The 21,509-nt window shown below is 43.1% G+C and overlaps 1 protein-coding gene across 2 annotated transcripts in view; it reads right to left on the bottom strand.

Annotated features, from left to right (window-relative positions):
* The window catches only part of DNAAF9 (dynein axonemal assembly factor 9), a 107,741-nt gene that overhangs the window by 11,002 nt on the left and 75,230 nt on the right, over positions 1 to 21,509 (bottom strand). For both annotated transcript variants that reach the window (XM_031434139.2, XM_031434137.2), the window contains exons 26-30: positions 19,941 to 20,029; positions 18,503 to 18,661; positions 14,773 to 14,898; positions 8,101 to 8,138; positions 1,807 to 1,942 (exon numbers count right to left, since the gene is read on the bottom strand). In XM_031434139.2, coding sequence (XP_031289999.1) covers positions 1,807 to 1,942; positions 8,101 to 8,138; positions 14,773 to 14,898; positions 18,503 to 18,661; positions 19,941 to 20,029 — 548 coding nt within the window. The remainder of the gene's footprint in view (positions 1 to 1,806; positions 1,943 to 8,100; positions 8,139 to 14,772; positions 14,899 to 18,502; positions 18,662 to 19,940; positions 20,030 to 21,509) is intronic.

Genomic DNA, 21,509 nt, shown 5'->3' on the forward strand with positions numbered 1-21,509 from the left:
AACTTGCTGGAAAAGCAGGATCTCCAGCCTACTCCAGACCTACTGAATCAGCACCCTCATTTTAATAAGATCCCCAAGAGGCTCATATGCACTTAAAGTGAGACCCATTAATACACATCTATTTCCAAGGAGGCTCAGGCTCCAACCAAGAATTGCTCACCGAATTTACCACCTTTATTTTCTTTCCATCTGGAACAATTCCTCTAACTTTTCATTTTGTTTCTCATGGAGTTGACATTTTTGAAGAGTACATGGATTTGTCTGATGACTTCCTCATGATTAGAGTCAGTTAAACAACTCTGGCAAGATGAATGGCCAGGTGATGATGTGTGCTTCCCACAGAGTCACATGAAGGAGGCATATGATGTCAGCTTGTCCCACTAGTGGTATTGCTAAGTTTAATCATTTGGTCAATGTCATGTCTACTAGACTAGACCTCTCCACGGTGGAGGTACTTTTCCCTCTTTTTAAGTAGTAAGTAGTCTGTGGAGTGACATATACTTTAAGACAAGTGAATATCCTTCTCCCCAACAAGCTGTCATCCACTGCTTTTAGCATCCATTGATAATTCTTGCCTAAATCAACATATGTGAAAAGTTTCAAAATGGCGACGTTCTAGTTCTATAACTCCTTATTTATTTATTAGCATTCTTCTGTAAAAAAGACCTCTACTGTTCTGTCCCTCTCCCATCTTTTTTTAATCACCATGGACTCATTTTATTCCATGTGCTATAATCCATTATTATCATGGTTCTCTCCTAAACTTGAGCTGTCCCAAATTTGGCTGGTACAAGCTTCTTAAAGCTAGCTTCCATATCCTTCTGATGCATCTCCACTAATCTTTGAGTACTTCCTTGCTTTTCTGGCATAAAATGTACTAGGGTCACCTTGTACATTCACCACCTCGACCTGTAATTAGCCAATTCTCTAAGAAGTCCTGATACCTTGTAGTGGGGGATTGGTACTTAGAAACCAAAATCTAGAGGTAGAGGTATTAATTGCTACTGTGGTATTATTTCTGGTTCCTTTTAATGAAAAGAGCTAGGAAATATACATTTTTTAAAAAATAATGAATTTATATCGAGTTCTCCAGTTCAACTCCAACATTTGCAGAGTTTTCCCTTACTTTTCCAATTTCATGTTTCTAATCTCCCTTCTCTAATCAGAGATGTTGTTTGGAATCAGGGTTTCAACAGAGGATTATGTTCAAAAGCTACCTGAATGTGTATGTGTAGTTGTTATCACCCTGATATACAGATGGAGTCATTTTTTGTTTTTATTTTTTCCCTCATTGTTGATTCAATTTTTGAATATGTAAAATATTTGCATTGCTCAAAAGTCAGAACTATATAAAAACTATACACTTTCCAGCATCCTTATTGAGCAAAAACTGCTATAGACCAGATGTTTTCTCTTCACACTAACATACACATACAAAGCCACTAATTCTCTATTTTTAGTTTGCAATTTGGAACAAAGTCTATGAAGTAAAGATATAATTTCTCCATGTTCTCTATGCCATTTCTTTCACATCTTAACACAAGGAACATTGAGAGGGTCTTGACTTCCATTGTTCGATAAATGAGAATATGAATGCATCAAAACAAAACATCTCAAAATAATACAAGATACTGACACATGGGGTCCTCATGGTTATTTTTACACAGCACCAAAAGCACTTCAAAATCTGACTTCTACAAATGCTCAGGTCTTAGATACAGCAGAAAGACCTGGTGGGCCACAGCCAGAGTGCTGTATCTGAGAAAGTGGCTGGTCGTGCACAGTGAAGTCAACTGGCAAGTTTACCTGGTGACAATCCCATTTTCTGCAAGAATGAAGGCTGCGGTAGGATTGGCAGCTCTGATGAGGCTCTGCAACTGAACAAGGAGAGGGTGCCTCTGCTCCGTGGTGTGACTGGTGAATACCACATTACTCACCAGGCCTGGGAATAAAACCGAAAACGTCAGCCTTCAGAGTCTGATTGGGGCTAAGGGTTCGCACAAATGCGAGTCCCCGCTCCTTCCCCTGATCATCCCTTCTAGCAGCCCCCTCATGTAGACACCCCTCCCCCAGCACCATACACACAGCCATTATTCTGTTCCTCTTTCTGCCACTGCAACCTCTTGGAGTGAACAGCCTCAACTCTGTAGCTGCCTTACTTCCTAACCACCTCTGTCTTCTTAATTCTTCTTTCTAGCCAATACCTGGGGCTTTTTCATCAAAAGGCTCCTTCCAGATCCCATGTAATCAATTTCCTCAGAAACCGGTGCCAATGACTTTCACCAGGTCACAACACAGACAATTACCAAGCATAAACCATATGTCAGGTGCTAGCCATTCTCAAAGACTGCACAGTCAAGAAGGAGTCTCACCCGTGGACCCACAATTCCAAGGTAAGTGCTAACAAAGACATTCACATAGTGGCACAGTAAGGAAGGAAGGAAGGGCAGCCCATGTATGAGAGGTTGTGGAATGAGCCCAAATCACTCCCAACCTTTCTGTGAGAAACAGAAGTAAAAGTTACAGCACTACAGAATATACGGAAATCAGGGAAGTTACCACATCCCACCACACCAACAAAACTGTAATACCTGTTCCATCCTTATTCCTATTTAATTCTATACCTAAAAAGATTCAATGCTCATTGTCAATCTTTTTACTAGTACAGACTGGTTTTATAAACAGTTAATTTATAAGTGAATATCCCTAAACCATGACTTCAGCTTTCCTAAGTACCTTTGTAATTTTAAGATCCTGAATAATGAATATTCAGTGCAGAGGACTTTTACTAATACTCTTTACTTCAGTCAAGTGTTTAGTTTTTTTAAAAAAAAATTTAACTATACTTAGTTTTTGAGGGCAAAACTCACAATGTGCAGAAAGGTTCACAGAGAAAATAAATTTCCTTCCTCCCCAGCCACCTTTGTCCCTTTCCTGGAGGCAAGCACAGTTATCAGAGTCTATTCTAGAGATATGCTGGAAGTGTATATAAAATTTTTTTCTACAAATAGTGGCATACTATATTCATACTATACTATTCTTGTTTTTAATCACTTAAGCTATTTTTTTAAAAAAAAAATTTCTGGTAAAGCTTCCTTCCTTCCTTAAAATCTTCTCCAGTACCTTACCCTCCCTATCCTCCTCTCATGCCACCCTCCTGTCTCCCTGTCTCTAAACTATGAGAGCTTCTTTTAATGAAATAGGTGGTGCTTAAAGTATAAGGCGTATATTCTTATTTATCTTCTTCATATAAATGTAAAAAGATAGTATAATGTATAGATTAAAACATGGGCTGGAGAGCCAAGCAAACCTGAGTTTGAATTTTGGGTTCCACCAATTATTCATGGGTGACATCAGGCAAACTGCTCAACTTTTTCTCGGAGCCCAAATTTCCTCCTCTGTTACATGGGAACACATACCTCCAGGATAGCAGTGAAATGCACATCACAGGCTACTGAGAGGAAGAACTCATTGTATGTGCCCTGTCACCACTACCACCACCATCTCATCATCTGAGAATGGGACCCCAACATGTACACTACGGGGCCTGGACGGATCCATTCCTCAAAATGACAGAGGTGGCTGCGGTGTGTGGGCCCTGCACCACAGCAATTAGCAACTAGTGATAATTCCTTCCTCTCACCAGTCATACTTACAAAAAGCATTCCAAAACTCTAAAGATTGAATCCATCCTCAGAAATCCCCTGGGTGCATTCCATTCATGACTAGCGAACAGGGTTAGGAGCTTCATGCCAATGGTCGTGTGTTACAACGGGGACAGGGCACACACAAAAGGCTGTATACAATATGCCTGGGACCACAGATGTCAGGAGTTAGGGCTCGATTGCTGAGCACGGAACCTGCTTCCTAAGTGCTTATGGGCTGTTTGCGATCTACCTGTTCCTTGGTTCTGAGATGTGTGTCCCACTCTTTCCAGATATCTGTTAGTGCTCCACAGCAAGTCAGTCAGCCTTAGGCAGTTATGGCCCATCTGCCTCTGCACAGTGCTTGAGAGACCTCTGAGGATTCAAAGGTGACTTTCTTCAGTGGTTTCCCTTGACACCCAAGTGGTGAGTGCAGCTCGGCCTCCTCTTCTGGTCACTTGGTGAAAGGCACATCGACTGCCCAGTTCCCCAAACCTGGGACATACGGTCCATCCTCCACTCTCAGTCCCTGCTACCATTTGCCCTGGTTCAAACCATTGCTCTCTCTCTCTACTTTCAGGCTTCCTTTACTACAAGTCATTCTTCCTACTGTAGTCAGAATTAGCTTTCAAAAACATAAATTTGATCAAATCACTTCCCTACTTGGAATATTTCAATGCACTTCAATTCCTTTTAGGCTAGCATCTAAACTTCCCAGCTGCCTGGCCTGTCTGCCACGCTGCACTTCTCCAAGGCCCTAGGCGTACTCTAGTCACCATTAGGCCTTCAGTCTTGCTGTCCCTTCTGCCTGGAACCATCTTTTCCCTACTTTTTGTTGGGCCAACTCCTCCAATAGGTGTAGATAATTTGAATAGCACATCTTTCAGAAGTCTTTCCTAATCCCCCACGATTGGGTTAGAGTAGGTATTAGATAAAGGTCTGCTGAATAAATGAACGAATAAACCAACTATAATAACAAATACATGCAATCTGACCTCCGAGGCAGCTGCCTGAACAGCTAAGCTGTGGGCACCCACATGCCAAAATTTTTCCCACTTGCTAGTCTGAGCAAGTCTCATTCTTCAGATAGCTACCTGAAAAGGTTTCTAATTTATTGGTATATACATATTTTTGGTACAAAATTCATAAGCTTCAGTATAAAGTTTCTTCTTCCCTGTTCCTCTGGCATCCTGGGCCTTATTTCTCCTCCCCAGAGGAAACCACTAATAACCAGATTTGGGGTATGCCTCCTCAGATAGTCAATGCATATACACGTATACAGGAATAAACAGAACCACATTTTCTTAACAGCTTCTGCCACACTTAAAACTTCTATCCTCAAGGTCTTCATGTATAACCTAGGTATGGTAACGTAAGACTTAGGAACTCAAATGGAGAATAGATTAGCCCTTTGTTTATTCTGTTTTAAAAAGGTTTCTCACATGTCTTTCTGTTCAGAAGCTTTAACATTAAGATGGACCATCAGCAGCCAGAACATCAGGAAAACCTCCTAATGAAGATGTCTGTGCTCCCAATTCCCATTTAAAAAGGTCATTCTGGAGGCTGCCAGGAGGCAGTGAGGACAGCCTGGTGAGCCCAAAGCCAGAAGGCCATGTTCTGCTGCAGCCACAGGAAGTAGCTGGGACCTCTGAAAACTGAGTAAGGCAAGGTCAGGCGGCCAGGCCCAGGATGTGGCACAGTGGGGAAGCAGGCAGGGTTCTAGAAGGCTCAGCACATTCCAGAGACAGCAGACAGGGGAGCTGGCTCTTACAAGAGGCCCATGAGATTCCCAGCGCTGGAAACTAGAACAGCTGTGGTGGATCTTGCAGTGAGGAACCAGAAAAGGCTGAGAAAAGATTTATAAAGGCCACAGGACTCTGTTTACTATCTTCTTGGGCAAAAGAAACTGGAGAGTCTAACTAGCGCAAATGCCAACTCAAGCGGCACCCACCAGGGCCATAAGCACAGGCCTGGCCTGCCCAAGGAAAGACTAGGGTCTGGGTCTCTGACAAACACCTTGCCCAAAGTCCTGTTTGCCCCTTAAGTATCATGTAGATAAACCCTGTGGGCTTCAGATTCTAGGTCAGGAATTGGACATAGAAAACGGGTTTTTCTTTATGGGGAAACAAGCAAAAGGATTATCTCCGGCATTCCTTAGGCCAGCTATGCAAACTGCTACCTGCCAAGAGGAAATGCCATCCTAGAGGCAAGGTACAGCAGTTATCTGGAGCACAGGGTGAAGAGGTCACGACGGGCAGTTTCATCTTGCTTGGGCCAGGAGCTTCCTTCTGCTTTGTATCAAGAAGTGGATACTTGGATTTGGCCAATGTCTCATCAGTCTGGGCAGTGAGTGAGCAGCCTGGCCTGGCCGATTCTCAAGACTGGAGAAACGACTCTGAGGTCTGTCTGACCATCTCATTATGGTTAAAAGCTTCCAGAAGCCCAGGAGAAAACAAATTTGACTTCTTTTGTCTATCTACAGATACATCTAAAAGCAGGCCATGTTAGTAAAATATCTGCGCTCTGCTTTCAAGCCAGTATTATAAACAGTCTCGCTTGTTGTTTAAGCACTGAGATTATTTCCTAATCCTTGGATTTCTGTAATACACATCATCTTGGGGCTTCAATATAGTGGTTTTCTCATCATAAAATAATCCCTTGTTGTAAAAGCAATGAATCTAGGAGCTTGTCTCATGAACAGGAACAAAGGGAGGCAATTGCTCCTTCAGGACATGAAATGTCTGTCTTCTGCTGGCAAAGCCCACCTCCAAGTGAGCCACCAAATCTCCAAGGAAAAAGAATACTTGCCTCTTACTTCTTCCCTTCCCAAACAGCCCATGCTCATGCTGTGAGCCAGGACAGACCAGTCTATAGGGTCCTCTGCACCCAGATGCAAGGGGAAGATGTTTACCAAGCACTGTCACTGCACAAGCCCCTTGTAGTTCAGAAAACAGCATATATGGCCTCAAGGTCATGTGCCCACATCTGATCACATCCCTAGCTTTCTTTACAAAAGCATGGAATTTCACACATGTTGCTTTTGAACAATGAGTTGGAAGGCAGTGTTCATGAAAATGCCTACCAAATGCCAGACAGAACTCATTCTGTCTTGGCCTAAAAGGGCTTTCCTCTTGTAATACTGGCCCAGGTTCATGCACAGTAAAGACAGAGCACTTCCCTAAGGCTGTTCACCAGGACAGCCCAATCATCTTTCCCCACATGCAAAAACTGCAGAGGGAAACCAAAGGAGAAAGTACCAAGGAGTCAAGGTGCACCAGGGTGGCAATAACCATGTGGACAAGGGGCTGACTATAGTTCACTCGCTTGGCTTTGATCATGATCTCCATACATGTACCTAAGGACAGCTCTCCTTGGTTATCTCTTGGACCTGTTTTGTCCCATGCATTCTATTTCAAGGATACTGCCAATCTTCCCAATCTCCCTAGCTAGAAACCTGGAAGTCATCCCAGATACCTCCTTTCTCAACTCAGGCTCCATATCTAGTTCATACCAGATCCTATTGACCCACCCCCATAAAACCTTTTTAATCTACCTGGGTGGACACTGCGGATAGACCCAGCCAACCTCCATTCAACCCTGCTTCTGGGGTGCAGTGCCTAGAAAGCTATAGAGGCCTCTAAAAGCTGGACTTGAGACTCCCTGCTGCAGCAATCCAACACACATATTCTTCTCTCCAGTGACCCAGCCACCTGCCCTGCACAGCCCCCGGCTCAGTTCTTTGAAGACAACAGCTCTGGTATGCTCTGTTGCCTCCACTCCCTGTAGACTGGCAATGGGATCAGCAGAGCAAAATTGTGCTGGGGATGCCGAGTTATTTTCTTCCGTCTGATTTCTACTTGTTGGGGTATTTAAGGAAGCCCAGACTCTAGGTCTTCTGACAACCACAAGCATCTTGTCACTACTGTAGGAAATTCAGAATTTATTCTGAGTCTCCAGCCACCATAGATAATATGACTAAAAAGTACTGCTTCCAGGGTTGCCAGAAGGTAGGACAATGCAAGGTTGAGTGTAATCTACAAGATGGGTGGTTTATCTAAATGTTATCAAGGAGATGTGGAAAATTTCAGTGTACGTAGCAGGGAATTAAGGGAGAAGGTCTTACTGGACCATACTCTGCACTCATGGGACAGGAGAAATACATCAAGATCTTGCTGATTCAGAGGTTAGGAACACCTACTCAGTCCACAGATATTAGCTGGAAGGCCAGGGCAAACTTAAGACCAGCTCCGAAGAGGTGTTGCCACGGCAACTTATTATCTGCCTACCAAATACAATAAAAGTAAAAAAAAAAAATGCCAAAGTTTTCCCTGGACCAGTTTTTTGTTTTGTTTTGTTTTAGATTTCAGAACGGTGCATGGGAGCATAAAGAAAAGTCTGCTGCATCTAAACAGAAACTGAGAGGCATGCAGGCAGGAAGTGAAGCAATGTTGCTTACCTTGTGAACACTGGTCAAGACATTTAGGAAAGAGAAATCTAGGGAGAAAAAAAGAAGTATTTTAAAACTATTAATCTCAAATTTTTCACTGATTATTTCTCACAAAAACGTGAGTATCACTAACATACAAGAAGACGTACTCAGTGGGGCAACAGGTAGGCAACACTGAGCATTAAAGATAGTCATGTTTGTCTGTTTGTTTCCATTTTTATTGTTCTATTGAAAGATTCTTTAAATTTTGTAGCGCTTTACAATTTTCAAAAGTTTCACACAAGGATAGCCATGTTTATACAAAAGATTTTCATAGCTTTGCACCAAAGTTCCTTAAGCTAGACACCCCAAATATGGAAGTTCCCACGTGGCCAACTCCTGGTGGAATACTGAAGAGGGTACACTGGGGACAGGGTCAGCTCTCAAGACTATAGGAAATGGAGAAAGAGAGCTTGGGCTCCCTCCCAACCCCTCCAAGAGATACTGTCCTGATATTAAAGGGGCAATTTCAAGGGAAAGTGAGGAGAATTACATTTGCCTAACTACACCAGGAGTCTTCAGTACCAGAGTTGCCATGTTTCCCTTTATGTGTACAACAGAATCCTGGTTCCCCTTTAATCCCATTCAGAGCTCAAGTGAGTAAAATGCAGGAACCTGAGTGACTGCATCACAAGTGAAGCAGGAGGTGAGGGTGACTAATCCCAAGTGTGAGTTAGCTAACAACTGTAGCTCTGCAGTAAGCTCGAGAAAAACTCACCCTCTCGGTGCTTTAAAACTTCTAAAACATCACAGTACTCTTTTCAGCAAAGAAAGCTGACACTGATGAGAATAGGTGCCTTTTACCGAGTTCTTACCAGGGGCTTGGCACTGCAAGCAGCTCACAGACACAATTTTATTCTCACATCCACCCTGTACCTTGGGTACTTAAAAGCTGAAAAGAGTCAGTTTCGAGTGGCCAAGCAAGTCAAGCACTTTGCCCATGGTCCCACATGCAGGTAGCAAGTGGGAGGGCTTATACAGGGCCCCAGGTTTGTCTGGCACCACAGAGCTCCAGTGATTTCTTCCCCTGCAAGTAAGATGCTTTCTGAAGCACCCTTCTGAATTGCTGCTGGTCTGGCTGGCAGGTATTAATGTTGTTCAAAACACTGGGGGAATTTCCCTCCTGCAATTTTCTTGGTAGTGGCAAATCCTCATCTTTTAATTTGATTTCTGAAAACAGCCAGACACACACCATTTGGAACCAAATTTGGTGGATCCATGAGCTGGATGAATACCACTTTGGACTGTGGATCTAGTTCACCTGCCTGACTCCTTCATGAGTTCTGAAGAACTCCACAGAGGAAACTCCATGTGCTCTGAGCAAGGTCAAGAGCCCTGGAACAAGGAAAGAGACATTCACACCGGAGTCTCCCAAGAACAGAACTCAGTGACTTCACTGCACCCATAGCCCACTGAATGGCTGACTGCACAGCAAACACGTTCTTAGAAAGTGTCTGTCCCCATCAAGTATCTGTTTAGAGTACGTGCCCTTAAAAGCCCTTCTCAGGGCCCTGCTTGCTTTCTCACAGCAGTTCACATCAATTCACACCAAGACAGCTTAGACAAGGTTGAGCAATGCTCCCCCTCAAGGCATCTTATCCAATCACAGGCTGGATGCTCCCGTTCTACACCTCTGACAGGGTAGGGTCATTAGGCTGCTCATTTCATTCCATTTTATTTTAATGGAGGTACTGGGATTGAACCCACAACTTTGTACATGCTAAGCACATACTCTACCACTGAGCTATACCCCACCGCACAAGCTGCTCACTTTAAATAACTGCAAAGAAAGTACTGAGAACACATGGGTTTGCACATATATTTGATTCCCTAAAACTGGAATGTCGTTTCTCGTATCTTGGCATCTTTGGCATCCCTGTCCTTCAAATTCGTATGTTGGCTTTCTTTCCTAATCCAACTATGAGTTATCATTGCTTCTTTATATTTCTTACAAATTTACATGAGCCTTTTATTATGGTACTTCCTACTGTATATCATGATTAACTGTGTACATGTCCTGGCTGTGGCATTTGGAAAATTATTTAGCTTTTCCGAACATCAGCTTCCTCATGTTAAAATATGATAATGATGTCTACCTTAAATACCTACCACAATATCTAAGGGGGATTTTGATGCTTGAAAGGAGTAAGCATCACAGTGCCTGACAAATAGTGCAAAACAAATGTAGGCTCACTTTTTTCCTTTTCTTCGTATCATTCTCCCTACTAAACTAATATTATTTAAGAGCGTCTGGCACAGGAGTCTTAAGTACAGCAGGCAACTTCTACAACAACAAACACTGAAATAATGGATATACTGGTTACTGACCAGCTCTTTCTCTAAGTAACAAAAATAGCTATAATTATAATATATTCTTAAGCCTTACATAGATGTGGTATCATGCATTTTGTAGTACGCCAACCAAGTACTTGATTTATATAAAATTTTAGTCAATCAATAAATGATGATACTGGTCTAATCTGCCCCCAGACACGAGTCCCACTATTCCTATGTGCATTTCTACAAAAATGTGGATACCACAAGAGCAGAGATCTGAGCTGACTTATTCCTTGTTGACCCCCCCCAATGACTGTAATGGCACACAGCAGACACTCAATACTCACTGAAAGAAATCCATAAAGACAACAGGTAAATCTCATAAATCTCATACAGACTTGTCCTGAATCCAAACTAAGTCCACCTCTTAGATTAAAGAAGCCACACTTAACTCACCTCACAGAGAGGAAATACAAGCCCTACTATGCTCTACCTCCATCTATTTTTTTTTAAAATAAAGCATGATTAGAAGCAAAGAGGCAAATTATTTTTGCTAAAGTACCCACTTTATTAAAAAAAACCCACTGAATTTAAGAGTTTAAAAACTTGATTCTCAAAATTATAAATTATAATTATAATGTAAATGTAATTTACATTAATAATTTATAATGTAATTATAAATATAATATACAATCCATAATTAACATCATACAAACCAAAGACTTGAATTCAGAATATACGAAGAAGTCTTCCAATTTAATAAAGACAAATAACCCAATTTAAAAAAATGCGCAAAGGATTTAAACAGACATTTCTCCAAAGAAGATGCTGATAAGCAAGTGAAAAAATGTTTGATATCATTTGTATGAGGTAAATCAAAACCACAAGGAGATACTACTTCACATTAGGATGGCCAAAATAAAAAAGACAGACAATAACAAGTATTGGTGAAAATGTGGAGAAATTGGAACCCTCATACATTGCTGATGAGGATGTAAATGGTGCAATGGCTCTGGAAAATAGTTTGCAGTTCTTCAAAAAGTTAAATATATAGTTACCATATGACCCAGAAATTCCACTAAAGAAAACAGAAACCATATGACCATATCAAATCTTGTAAAAACATTCAAAGCAGTATTATTTATAGTAGCCAAAAGGGTAAATAACTCAAATGTCTATCAACTGATGGGTAAAAAAGATGTGATATATCCATACAATGGAATATTTGTCCATAAAAAGGAATGAAATACTTATCTATGCTACAGCATGGATGAACCTTGAAAACACTATGCTAAGTAAAAGAAGCCAGACACAAAAGACCACATATTGTATGACTTCATTTATAGGAAATGTGAAGAATAAGCAGACCCACAGAAACAGAAAGTAGACTAGCTGCCAGTTCGGAGGAGGAAGGAATGAGGAGTGACTAAATTGCACATTTTAAAAGAGTGAATTTTATGGTATGTGGATTACATTTCAATAAAGCTGTTGCATTAAAAAAGAAAAGCAATATATATAATACTATAAAATATCAAATGGTTTCCCCATCATCCAGCATTTGTCCCCCAGGAACTGACCATTTCGCAGAAGGGACCACTATTAACAGCTTGGTATGTATCCTTCTAGGTATTTTCTATGCATGTACAAATAAACATTTAAAAAATACATATTGCTTTGACAATCTGCTTTTCTTACTTTATAAAATATTATGGCCATTTTTCCATGTTAGTACATAAAAATCCACTTGATTTTAAAAAATACCTGCATAGCATTCCATCATATGAATATCCCAAAATTTAACCAGTTTTTTACTAATGAGCATTTGGATTATTTCCAGTTCTTTGATATTATTAACAGTGTTGCCTTGAACATGGAAGAGCACACTTGACATACTTCAGATTGCTCCGTACCTTCTAACCACCTTTTCCATTTTCCAGGCTTGGACTTAGGAAAGGAACCCTGTCTCTCGTAAATGGCAGAAAACTTCCCCAGCCTTTCTTGCAGTCTGGTGCAGGCATGTGACCTAAGTTCCACCAACTAGACTCCAAGGGGCACTGAGCGCAGTGAGTGAGAGAATGTGTGGTAAGCAGACTCCGTTTTCTGGTAGAGGAAGTGGCTGAGACATCCCCTTCACTGGGGCAGTCCTGCAGGAGGTTTGAGTGTTGCTCCTGGCTGCCTAGTCAACACAGACTGACCCTCCTGGAGACTCTGCAAGCTGTTATGCCATTTAGTAAATCCCTCCCCAGCTAAACATGCTGGAGTGGCCCTACTGTTTGGAATTAAGAATTCTGCCTGAAACAAATACCCCTATACATATATATTTTTGCACATTTGTACAAATATAACTGTACGATAAAATTCTAGCAATGGAATAGCCACATTTGTTTCCAAAGAGATATCATTTTACAGTCCTATCAATAGTGCATAAAAAATAAAAAAGTGTACGGATGTATGTATTTTCCTACGCTGCTGCTGTGTAATAAATCACCCCAAAACTAAGTGGCTTAAAATAATGATGATTTATTATTTCTCATGATTCTGGGGGTTATTTGGGTGTAGGGCAGCTCAGCTGGGGGGGCTGATGATTGTCTAAGACGGTCTCCCTCACAGGCCCAGCTGGGGTCTCAGTCTAGATGGTAGGAATGGATGGCTGGGCCTCTCTCTCCTCACGGTCTTTCATCCTCCAGCAGCCTAGCCCAGGCTTTTTCATGATGTGGTCTTAGTTCCCAGAAGCAAGAAAGGGCAAGCCCCAGTGGGTAAATGCTTTTCAAGTCTCTGCTGGTTTCAAACTTTTTAATGTCTCACTGGCCAAAGCCAAGTCACAACATCCAAGCCCAAATTCAGAGGGTGAGTAGATTCAACTCTTGACAGAAGGAGATGCTTTTGTTGTGGTCGTATTTTCAATCTACCAGAGTTGGCCATGCAAGCATTTTTTTTTTTTAATTTATGGGCTTAACACTGGCTACTTACTTTTTTTCTTAACGGAATGGGCTTAACTTTATTCAGTAATTTTCTATTCTTGACCATGGGTCCCCTAATTCTCTTATTCTATTCCATGTGCACCCATGTACATGAGCCAATCATTAGTTTTCTAACAGAGCATTATAGTAAATTACTCTCTGGATGGAATTAAGAAGTTTGGAAAATTCTTATTAATATCTAAAAAATCAGCAAATCTATAATCTGATTTATTGACAAGTAATATTTGTGATCTCCTATACTTCCTAATGTTTCTGATTTTGTCACTGATATTTTTACATTCCAAAACCATAATCACACACTACAGACCTGGGATACATTCCACTAGGCTAAAGGGAGTGAAACTCAAATAGTTCTATGAGGGGACCATGTAATGTCTGAAACTTCCCCGTGAGGAATTCTCTGGTGATGACACAGGTACTTCCAGACAACATTGGGGCAGTATACACTGTAAAACTGACTCAGAAAGTAACTCGGAAATGTGAGAGTAATAAAACTGATCAATAACTTAATAGCATCTCTTTGAGGAATCTACTCTAAGGAAATTATCTGAAATTTGAGAAATGTATATGGATACAGAGTTCCCACAGCATTATTTATGATAGTGAAAAGCTGGAGACATCCCATGTAACCAGCAGTGGGGAGCTGGTTAAGACAATTCTGTCCAGACACACACACAATTCCATAACCAATCAGAATGTAATTACCACTGTGAAACAGGAACACATGTGTCCACTTACATAATATGTTTATATGCTAACCTAAGAGGAAGAAAATAAAATTATATGTATACCACAATTATAAAAAAGCATCCACTTAAAAGACCAGAACAAAGTTCACAAAATTTATAACAGTTACATGGAGTTAGTGAGATTATGGGTGAACTGCTAACCAATTTTCCTTGTTGTTATATTACTTCCAAAGTATATACATAAAAAAAAATCACCTGTTAGTAGTGAGAATCAATGGCACTGACTGAGGTAAGATGGGTTTAAGATGGCTGAACCATATGAAAAAGTATCTGTGAACTACTCCAGTGCCTTGGGATACAAGGCCCCTCCCCTGCAGTAAAGAGGAAAAGAAAAGCCTGCCATGGGCATTATTTTTTTCTGGGAGAAGCGATTTCAAGTCCCACTGCCCTAGAAAGGGTAACTTTCCAGTGCACAGAGAAAAGTGGTGAGAAGCTGCCAGTCCAAAAGGGCCTTCTGAGGACCCAGCACTAATCAAGTAACAACTGTGCATTTATTATATAGAAGGTAGACTGAATCATTCCAGAAGACAAACACACATCAAGGTGTGTCTCCTTCTGGTGGCTGGGAGAAAATCGCTTTCTGTGTACTTCAGCACACCACACCCTGAGGGCTGGTGGTGGTCCTCAGCATATACCTGTGCTCCATGTAGCAGCTCAGGGGCTCCACGCACACTGTGATGGCACCAATGGTGAAGGAGGACTTGACATTTGAGTCTGGATGGGTCTGCAGGGCCTGGATGACATCAATAACATCTGTGTAGCTGGGGAAAGAGGAGGAAAGATGAGTTCACTGGTTGGGGCTATAGAGCAGGGGAAGCAGGCAGTGCTTGCTGAGCGGCTGAGCGAGCAAGGGTGGAACAAAACCAAAACAGGGAGCCTGCAACTGGATTCCTTGGGGTCACCCCACTTCGTGACTTGGAGCCCCTGGAGTTCACCGTGTTTCTGTATTCTGAGTCCCATGAGACCTAACTGGGCAAGACTGAGAGGAAAATGCCCACTCCCCACCCGCCTGAGGGAAGCCTGCAGTGACCCTGGGGCTCTGAGGGCGGGATTAGGTGTCTTTAGGCCTCTTTTCTAATCCAGGTAGGAGCCCCTGTGCTGGTCTGTTTTCTTTAATCGCTCTTTCCTCTCCTTCCATCTCATAGAACTGCATATGCAGGCAGGAAAAAGAGGATCAGATACCTCTCCAGGTCAGTAGATGCTTGTCGAACACCAATTGCATTCATATCTCCTGCCTGGAACTCCCTCCAAACTCCAGACTTCCAGAGCCAATTTGATATTTTTCACTTAGAACTTAATATGTTCATGATCCAACTCCCCCAAGGGAGGAGGCCTTGTCCTTCTCAGCAGAAGAGACTTCACTCTTTCCAGCTGCCAGGCCAAAAGATTTGTTTGGAGTCTTCTTTGACTCCATTTTCTCTCAATTTTCAAAATACAGCTACGCTCATACTCCAAGGTTACCACCGGGTCTAAACTGCTACCGTCTCCTGCCTATATCACCCCCCACAGCTTCCTTCCAAATCTCTCTGTAGTCGTGTTTAATGGACTTACTGCTCATGGTTAAGTGCCCCGACCCTGCTCCTTGGCATCACGTTTCCCCCTCTTCTAAAATGAAGTGTTTGGGGGCTTTTTATTGTCCATGTTTGGTATGAGCTGTAGAGTCTCTCATTTATTAGGGTAAAGAGAAATGAAAGATTTATAAGCCAATCCAGAAGATTTTGGTTATTTTAATGCAATAGATTTCCCTTAGAGAGGGTGGCTGGGGAATTCCCAAATTTTCAAAGTGTCCTTTAATCTTTACTGATTTTAATGGAAAAAAGTTAGAGTGAAGAACAGGCTCCAGGCTCCTTGGTGAGGCCAGGGCATCTGGGTGATGCATCTGGGCACTGCAGCCAGGAGCCACGGAGGCAGAGAGGAGGCCTGTAGTGTCACTCTACTTGTTATGGGGGACCCTGCTAAGGCCCTTCCTCCCTCCCCAGCCCCTGCCCCATAACCATCCTGGGCACGGCCTCTGGACAGCAGGAGGCAGCCCTCATCCCAGAGGGAAGCACACTGATCCAGCCGCTGGAGGCCATAACCAGCCACTTTGGCTACACTGTCCTGACTGCATGATGAAAGCAAAAAACTGGCTCTTCATGTTGCCTCTTTCTTGTCAGTATTCTCTTCATTAAAAACAAAAACAAAACAGAAGACAAAAACCCAGCAAGGCTTTAACTCTCTTTCCTCTGCAACAACAGATATTCCACACAAGTGTCTTTTGGACTCTCTTTTACATTTGCAATTTAAGCCTACAATTTTGCCTCCTTTTATATTAATGCAATTTTTGTTTTGAGAGATACTTTGTTTTAAATGTATATAACTTAAAGAATGATTTTACAATATTCCAGAGTATAAACAAATATAGCTCTTCGAATCCCTTAAAATTATTTTTTTTAAACTCAGATTTCCAGATTTACTTAGCTGTGTGTATATATTAAGTTCTATACAATTTTGTAACCTGTGTAGGCTCCTAAATGTACCACCACAATCAGATACCGAACAGTTCCTACACCATAAGGCTCCCTTGTGCTGCTCTTTTATAACCACCCCCACCCACCTCCTGCCCCCTCCCCTCATAACTCCTGACAAACTTAATCTGTCCACTATTTCTAAAATGTTATCATTTCAAACTACATTAATTCAATTTTTAAAACAGCAACTAATAGCGCCACTTGATGTCAAAGCTCAGTACCACTGCCCACCTGCTGCGTAAGTTGAACACGTGGAACCACCAGGCCACTCTAGGGGCAAAAGAAAACTGCCCCATAGCACAGAATCTTATAAATCAAAGGCCACATTCAAGGAATAAAATTCTCAACCTGAGAAGCCTCTGAAGTGTCCCTACATCAACAGCCTCAACACCAGGCTTAAAGGAGATGGATGTGCTGTAAAAGAGGCTGCCATGTGTTCCCTGCTGAGCCTCAAAAGAATGGGTCTGGCCTGTACGAAAAGTGTCGCAGTGAGCACCAGAGCAGGAAATCCATCTGAGGCTCCTGTGTCCTGGGGTTGTGACTAGGCAAGAGCTGGGCCTATGAACACAAGCATGGCCTGGCCATGCACAGCCACTGCTGCCCAGAGAAGCCAGGATGGCCGGCATCTCTGCAGACCTGCACAGTCAGAGACAGGGAGCCAGTGATGCTCTCTAAAGTGATGGAAGATGGAAATGACTTCAACTGCAATGTCAAGTGACTAAATTTGACTCCAGGTCCACACTCCCAATGATTCTTAACTCTGGAGAGGGGGCGGGAGGTGACGAAGTGCGGCAGGCCCATTCTTTAGACCATCAGAGGTGATGGAAAACGAGAGGTTTCAAGCCTTCTTATTCTGTGGCTCCCACATCAGCCCACAAGTAGGACAAAGGGGCTGACAGAAGGGAGGCCCAGAGCAGGTGTGAGAAAAAGGTCTTAAGAATAAGAAAGATGACCGGGCAGGGCACATACTCCCGCTTGCCCTCTGCAGGACCACTGGCCTAGCTTTCCTCCAATTCTCACCAACACACCCAGGAGACTAAACAGGGCTTTGGATGTGGACCTATTCTTTACTGGAAACCATTAGCCAATTGCAAATGCTCATTATTATGAGGACAAAAAACACAGCATAGCACAAAAGCACTTCGTGAGAACTGCCAAAAGCTTCTTAGTCATCAACTATAATGACACCAGTGAAGAGCACAGCCCATGTTTTCCCCACCTGGCACGTTCTCCTCTGGGCCCAGGAGGTGATGTGCCTGCATGATGGGTCTGCTTCCTCCCCAGAAGCTCTCAGAAAAGGTCAAGGGAAGCTCCTTGCAGCCAGGGTCCCCTAGTGGTGGTACACACTCTGTCAAACCTATCCTCAAAGGGTGCTCCTTGCCCAACTGGACTGTTCATGCTCCTCACTGAGGGTCCAAGGAAACCCTCCCGGACTAGCCATCCTGTGGATGGTGGGGCTCAAGGCTAGAGTGTGGGGGCTGTCACTGTAACTCCATGGGAGGGAGGACAGAAAAAGACGAAGCTCCCCTGCCTTGCCTGATGGCAAGGGAAGAGAATTAAGGGTCACTACTGTTACAAGAATTATCAAAGCATCTTGCCAAGATAACCTCCCTCTCTACTTTCCCCCCTTTGGGGGTTATTATGATGTTGAAGCCAAATTTAAAGCTTGTGTGTAATCTATACCAGCCACTCTGGAACACAGGATGACAACAGGAATCCATGCTTGCAGAAGGATCTCAGTGTAGCAGACACTTCTCATGAATGTGCTGTTTATTCTGTGCCCCAGGTTAGCCACACATGAAATAACAGTAACGGCGACGTTACCATCCTACCTCAGAAGGTGTCCAGCACTCACCCTTGTAACACCACCAGCAGCCTGGTCTTCTTGCGGATGTAGGCTGACAGGCGGGCAGAGCGGTTCTGTTGGGCCTCCAGGGCACTGGAAAGGTATCTCTGGAAGTGGGCAGCATGAAAACATTCGGAGCCGTCCATGATTTGACGGTATACCATCCACCTGGAAATGGCAAGTGTAACCTCAGCCTGAGGGTCACCTGATGGCCCAAAGTCTCAGCCAGTGGATTTAGATGAGACCAGTACTCCCATAGACACTCTGCCCAGTGAACCCACAAAGGAGAAAACAATACTGGCTCCATTGAAACAGGCAGAGGGCAATGGCTGCATGGGGGGCCCTGTATCCTAAGACCACTACTATTGGAGCTTCTGACAGGAAACACCTTGCCCCAGGGAAAAAGATCAGGTAAGCACATGACCAACAGATTTCAGAGCTGGGGAAGACTCCTGAACAGGCAGTGATCTCCTGAAGGACCATGCAATAAAATGGCTTCAGTCTGGTTCTCAGTAAAACTCCTGCTAAGTATAAGAAATGGGCAGGGTGAAGAATTCAGATTGTTTATAGAACAAAAGCAATGGAAATAAGGGGGACCTGGTCAGGAGGTCTGATATTTTCCTAGTATCTCTCCAAAACTCACCTCCTTAGTCCTCACAACCTTGCACTCTAAACTCCCAAACTTCTAGGCAATTTCAGTCTTCTCAATTCTGCTATATGGCCTCCTGCAGGACGCTTTACTTTGAGGCAGACTGATTAGATATTAAACACCTAGTTCAGTCACCAAGCGTTCTTTAGCAACCTGCCAGCCAAGTGGAAGTGATGGATGAATGATTTCCCCTAAGCCAGCATGTCCCAGTTGCACCTGAACTCACACAGTCCCCTTGTGGTCATGGGAGGATCACATCCACCAGCTCTCAAGTTCTCACCACCCTGGTCCTGAACTGCCCTGCTGACCATGCATGTTCCCAGGCCTCTGAGCACGCTGGTCCTGCTGCTACAGAGCTCTTGCCCAGATATCCAAGGGTTCATTCCTTCATTTCCTCAGGCCTTTGCTTAAATGTCACCTTCCCAGTGAGGACTTCCCGAGCACCCAATTCAAAACTGGCATCCTTCCCCCAGCCAGGCATACCCTATAGCCTTCTCCACTTTATTTTTCCAGAGCACTTTTTGCTAGCTAATATACTATTTTCCTTATCTGGTTAACTGTATCTTCCCAAACTAGAAAGTAAGCTCCATGAGGACAGAGATTTTCTAGCCTGTTTTGTTCATTTGTCCCTTATACTTAGAACAGTGCCTGGCATACAGGAAGTGCTCAGTACAAACGTGTTAAATGAATGGACGGATGGATGACCACTGTGCTGACACCCGCTACGTCAGTGCATGCTGAAGTTTTGCCAGTGCCTGGGCCTGCTTTCCCCAAAGCAAAGGCAGCAGCCATACTTACCTGCCATATTCCTTATGCAGAGTGACCAGAAAAGCACAGAGCTCGCTAGCGTGACAGCCTGGGAGGCCAGTTACAATGTTGATAATCACCTACATGAAAGGAAAGTCATGTGGGTTTGTGATTCAATTGAGAAGCAGCACTGTAAAAGGTTAAGAGAACTGACTTCGTGAACCAGGTTCTGTGGGTTTGAATCTCAGCACCAGTATTCCCTAGGTAGGTGGCCTTGGGTTCACAACACAACCTACCTTGTAGGGTGGGTGTGATGATTAACTGAGTTAATACATGTAAACAAAGTGCTTAGAACAATGTCTGGCACATAGCAAATACCATATAAAATGTACTGTCACTACGATACTTTTCATGGAGATGCTGTGACTAGATGAATTAAAATATAATGGAAAATGCTGAGCAAAAAGGAGGTCTGGGGCAAAAATGCCAGAGGCTAAACTGCTGTGGTAAACTCAGCGGAGGAGGGAAGTGGCCCTGGATGTTTCTGTCTGGCTGCCCCAGCCTTCCAAGCAGCATGGCCTGAGAGAAGGAAACAGACTGGGTGGAGGAAGCACTCCTGAACCCTGATGGGGAGAAGAGGAGCCAGGCTAGACTTTCCTAACCTTGGCACACAATTACATGAAAACAGGGCCCTCTTCAGGTAGACATTCCAATGCAACTCAAGAAATTCACTAACAAAGGAGTCAAGTGGTGGAGGGAAAGAACCATGCACCTGCTGAAGGATAATGATGTCCGTGACATAGTATGGCAAAAGCCTCTTTAAGAGTTTTATTTCACAATACACAAGACTCACTAGGACAGGCCTGGTCACAAATAACTTGGATTAAAGCTCAGCTTGGTGGCAGTCATCACTTGAGCTGGTCACACCAGCACAGAGATGGCCACGAATCCCTCTTCTTTTGTGGGAAATAGTTCTCCCTCCTCCCTTTTGACCAGACCCTTATGCTATATGCCTTTCTGCCCCTGCGAGCAGTATTCCATGTATCTGACTTCTTTATCCTCCTCCTATCCCAATTTCCGCATCTTGGTTCCCATTCCTTAGCATCCAGTCTTCAGCCTCTCAAATTCCAGCACATATGCTCACAGCCAGACACCTTCTTAAGGCCAGTCCTATAGCACCATGTTATATAAAATACATATATTAAAATAATATATATTATAAAACATATGAGATATAACATTTTCATTTTTAAACTCCGGTTTAATGAAAAAATGAGGCTCTTAACTGCTTAGTGCTTCTACTCCCTTTTGCAGCTGAGTGTCTTCTAGATTTGCACAGAAATAGATGCCCTCTTAGAGCATATTACAACATATGGTTCTAAAGAAATGGTGGGAGGGGTGAAGAGGAGGGGAGCGTGAGGCAGGAGTAGACTAAAATCCACTCTTGGGAAGACAGTGTTTATAAAGTATGCTGGTGATGCCAGCAAGGCCTGACTGACGAGGCCCTTCCCGTTATTAAGGTCAATGTGTCACCCATTGCCAGGTACATCCTTGTTGCAACCAGAAGGAGCTGATGGCGTAAAAGTACTGGGCAAGAGTTTAAAAACCTGCAGAAGCAAT

This window comes from Camelus dromedarius, chromosome 18, assembly GCF_036321535.1.
Source record: "Camelus dromedarius isolate mCamDro1 chromosome 18, mCamDro1.pat, whole genome shotgun sequence".
Lineage (NCBI taxonomy): Eukaryota > Metazoa > Chordata > Mammalia > Artiodactyla > Camelidae > Camelus > Camelus dromedarius.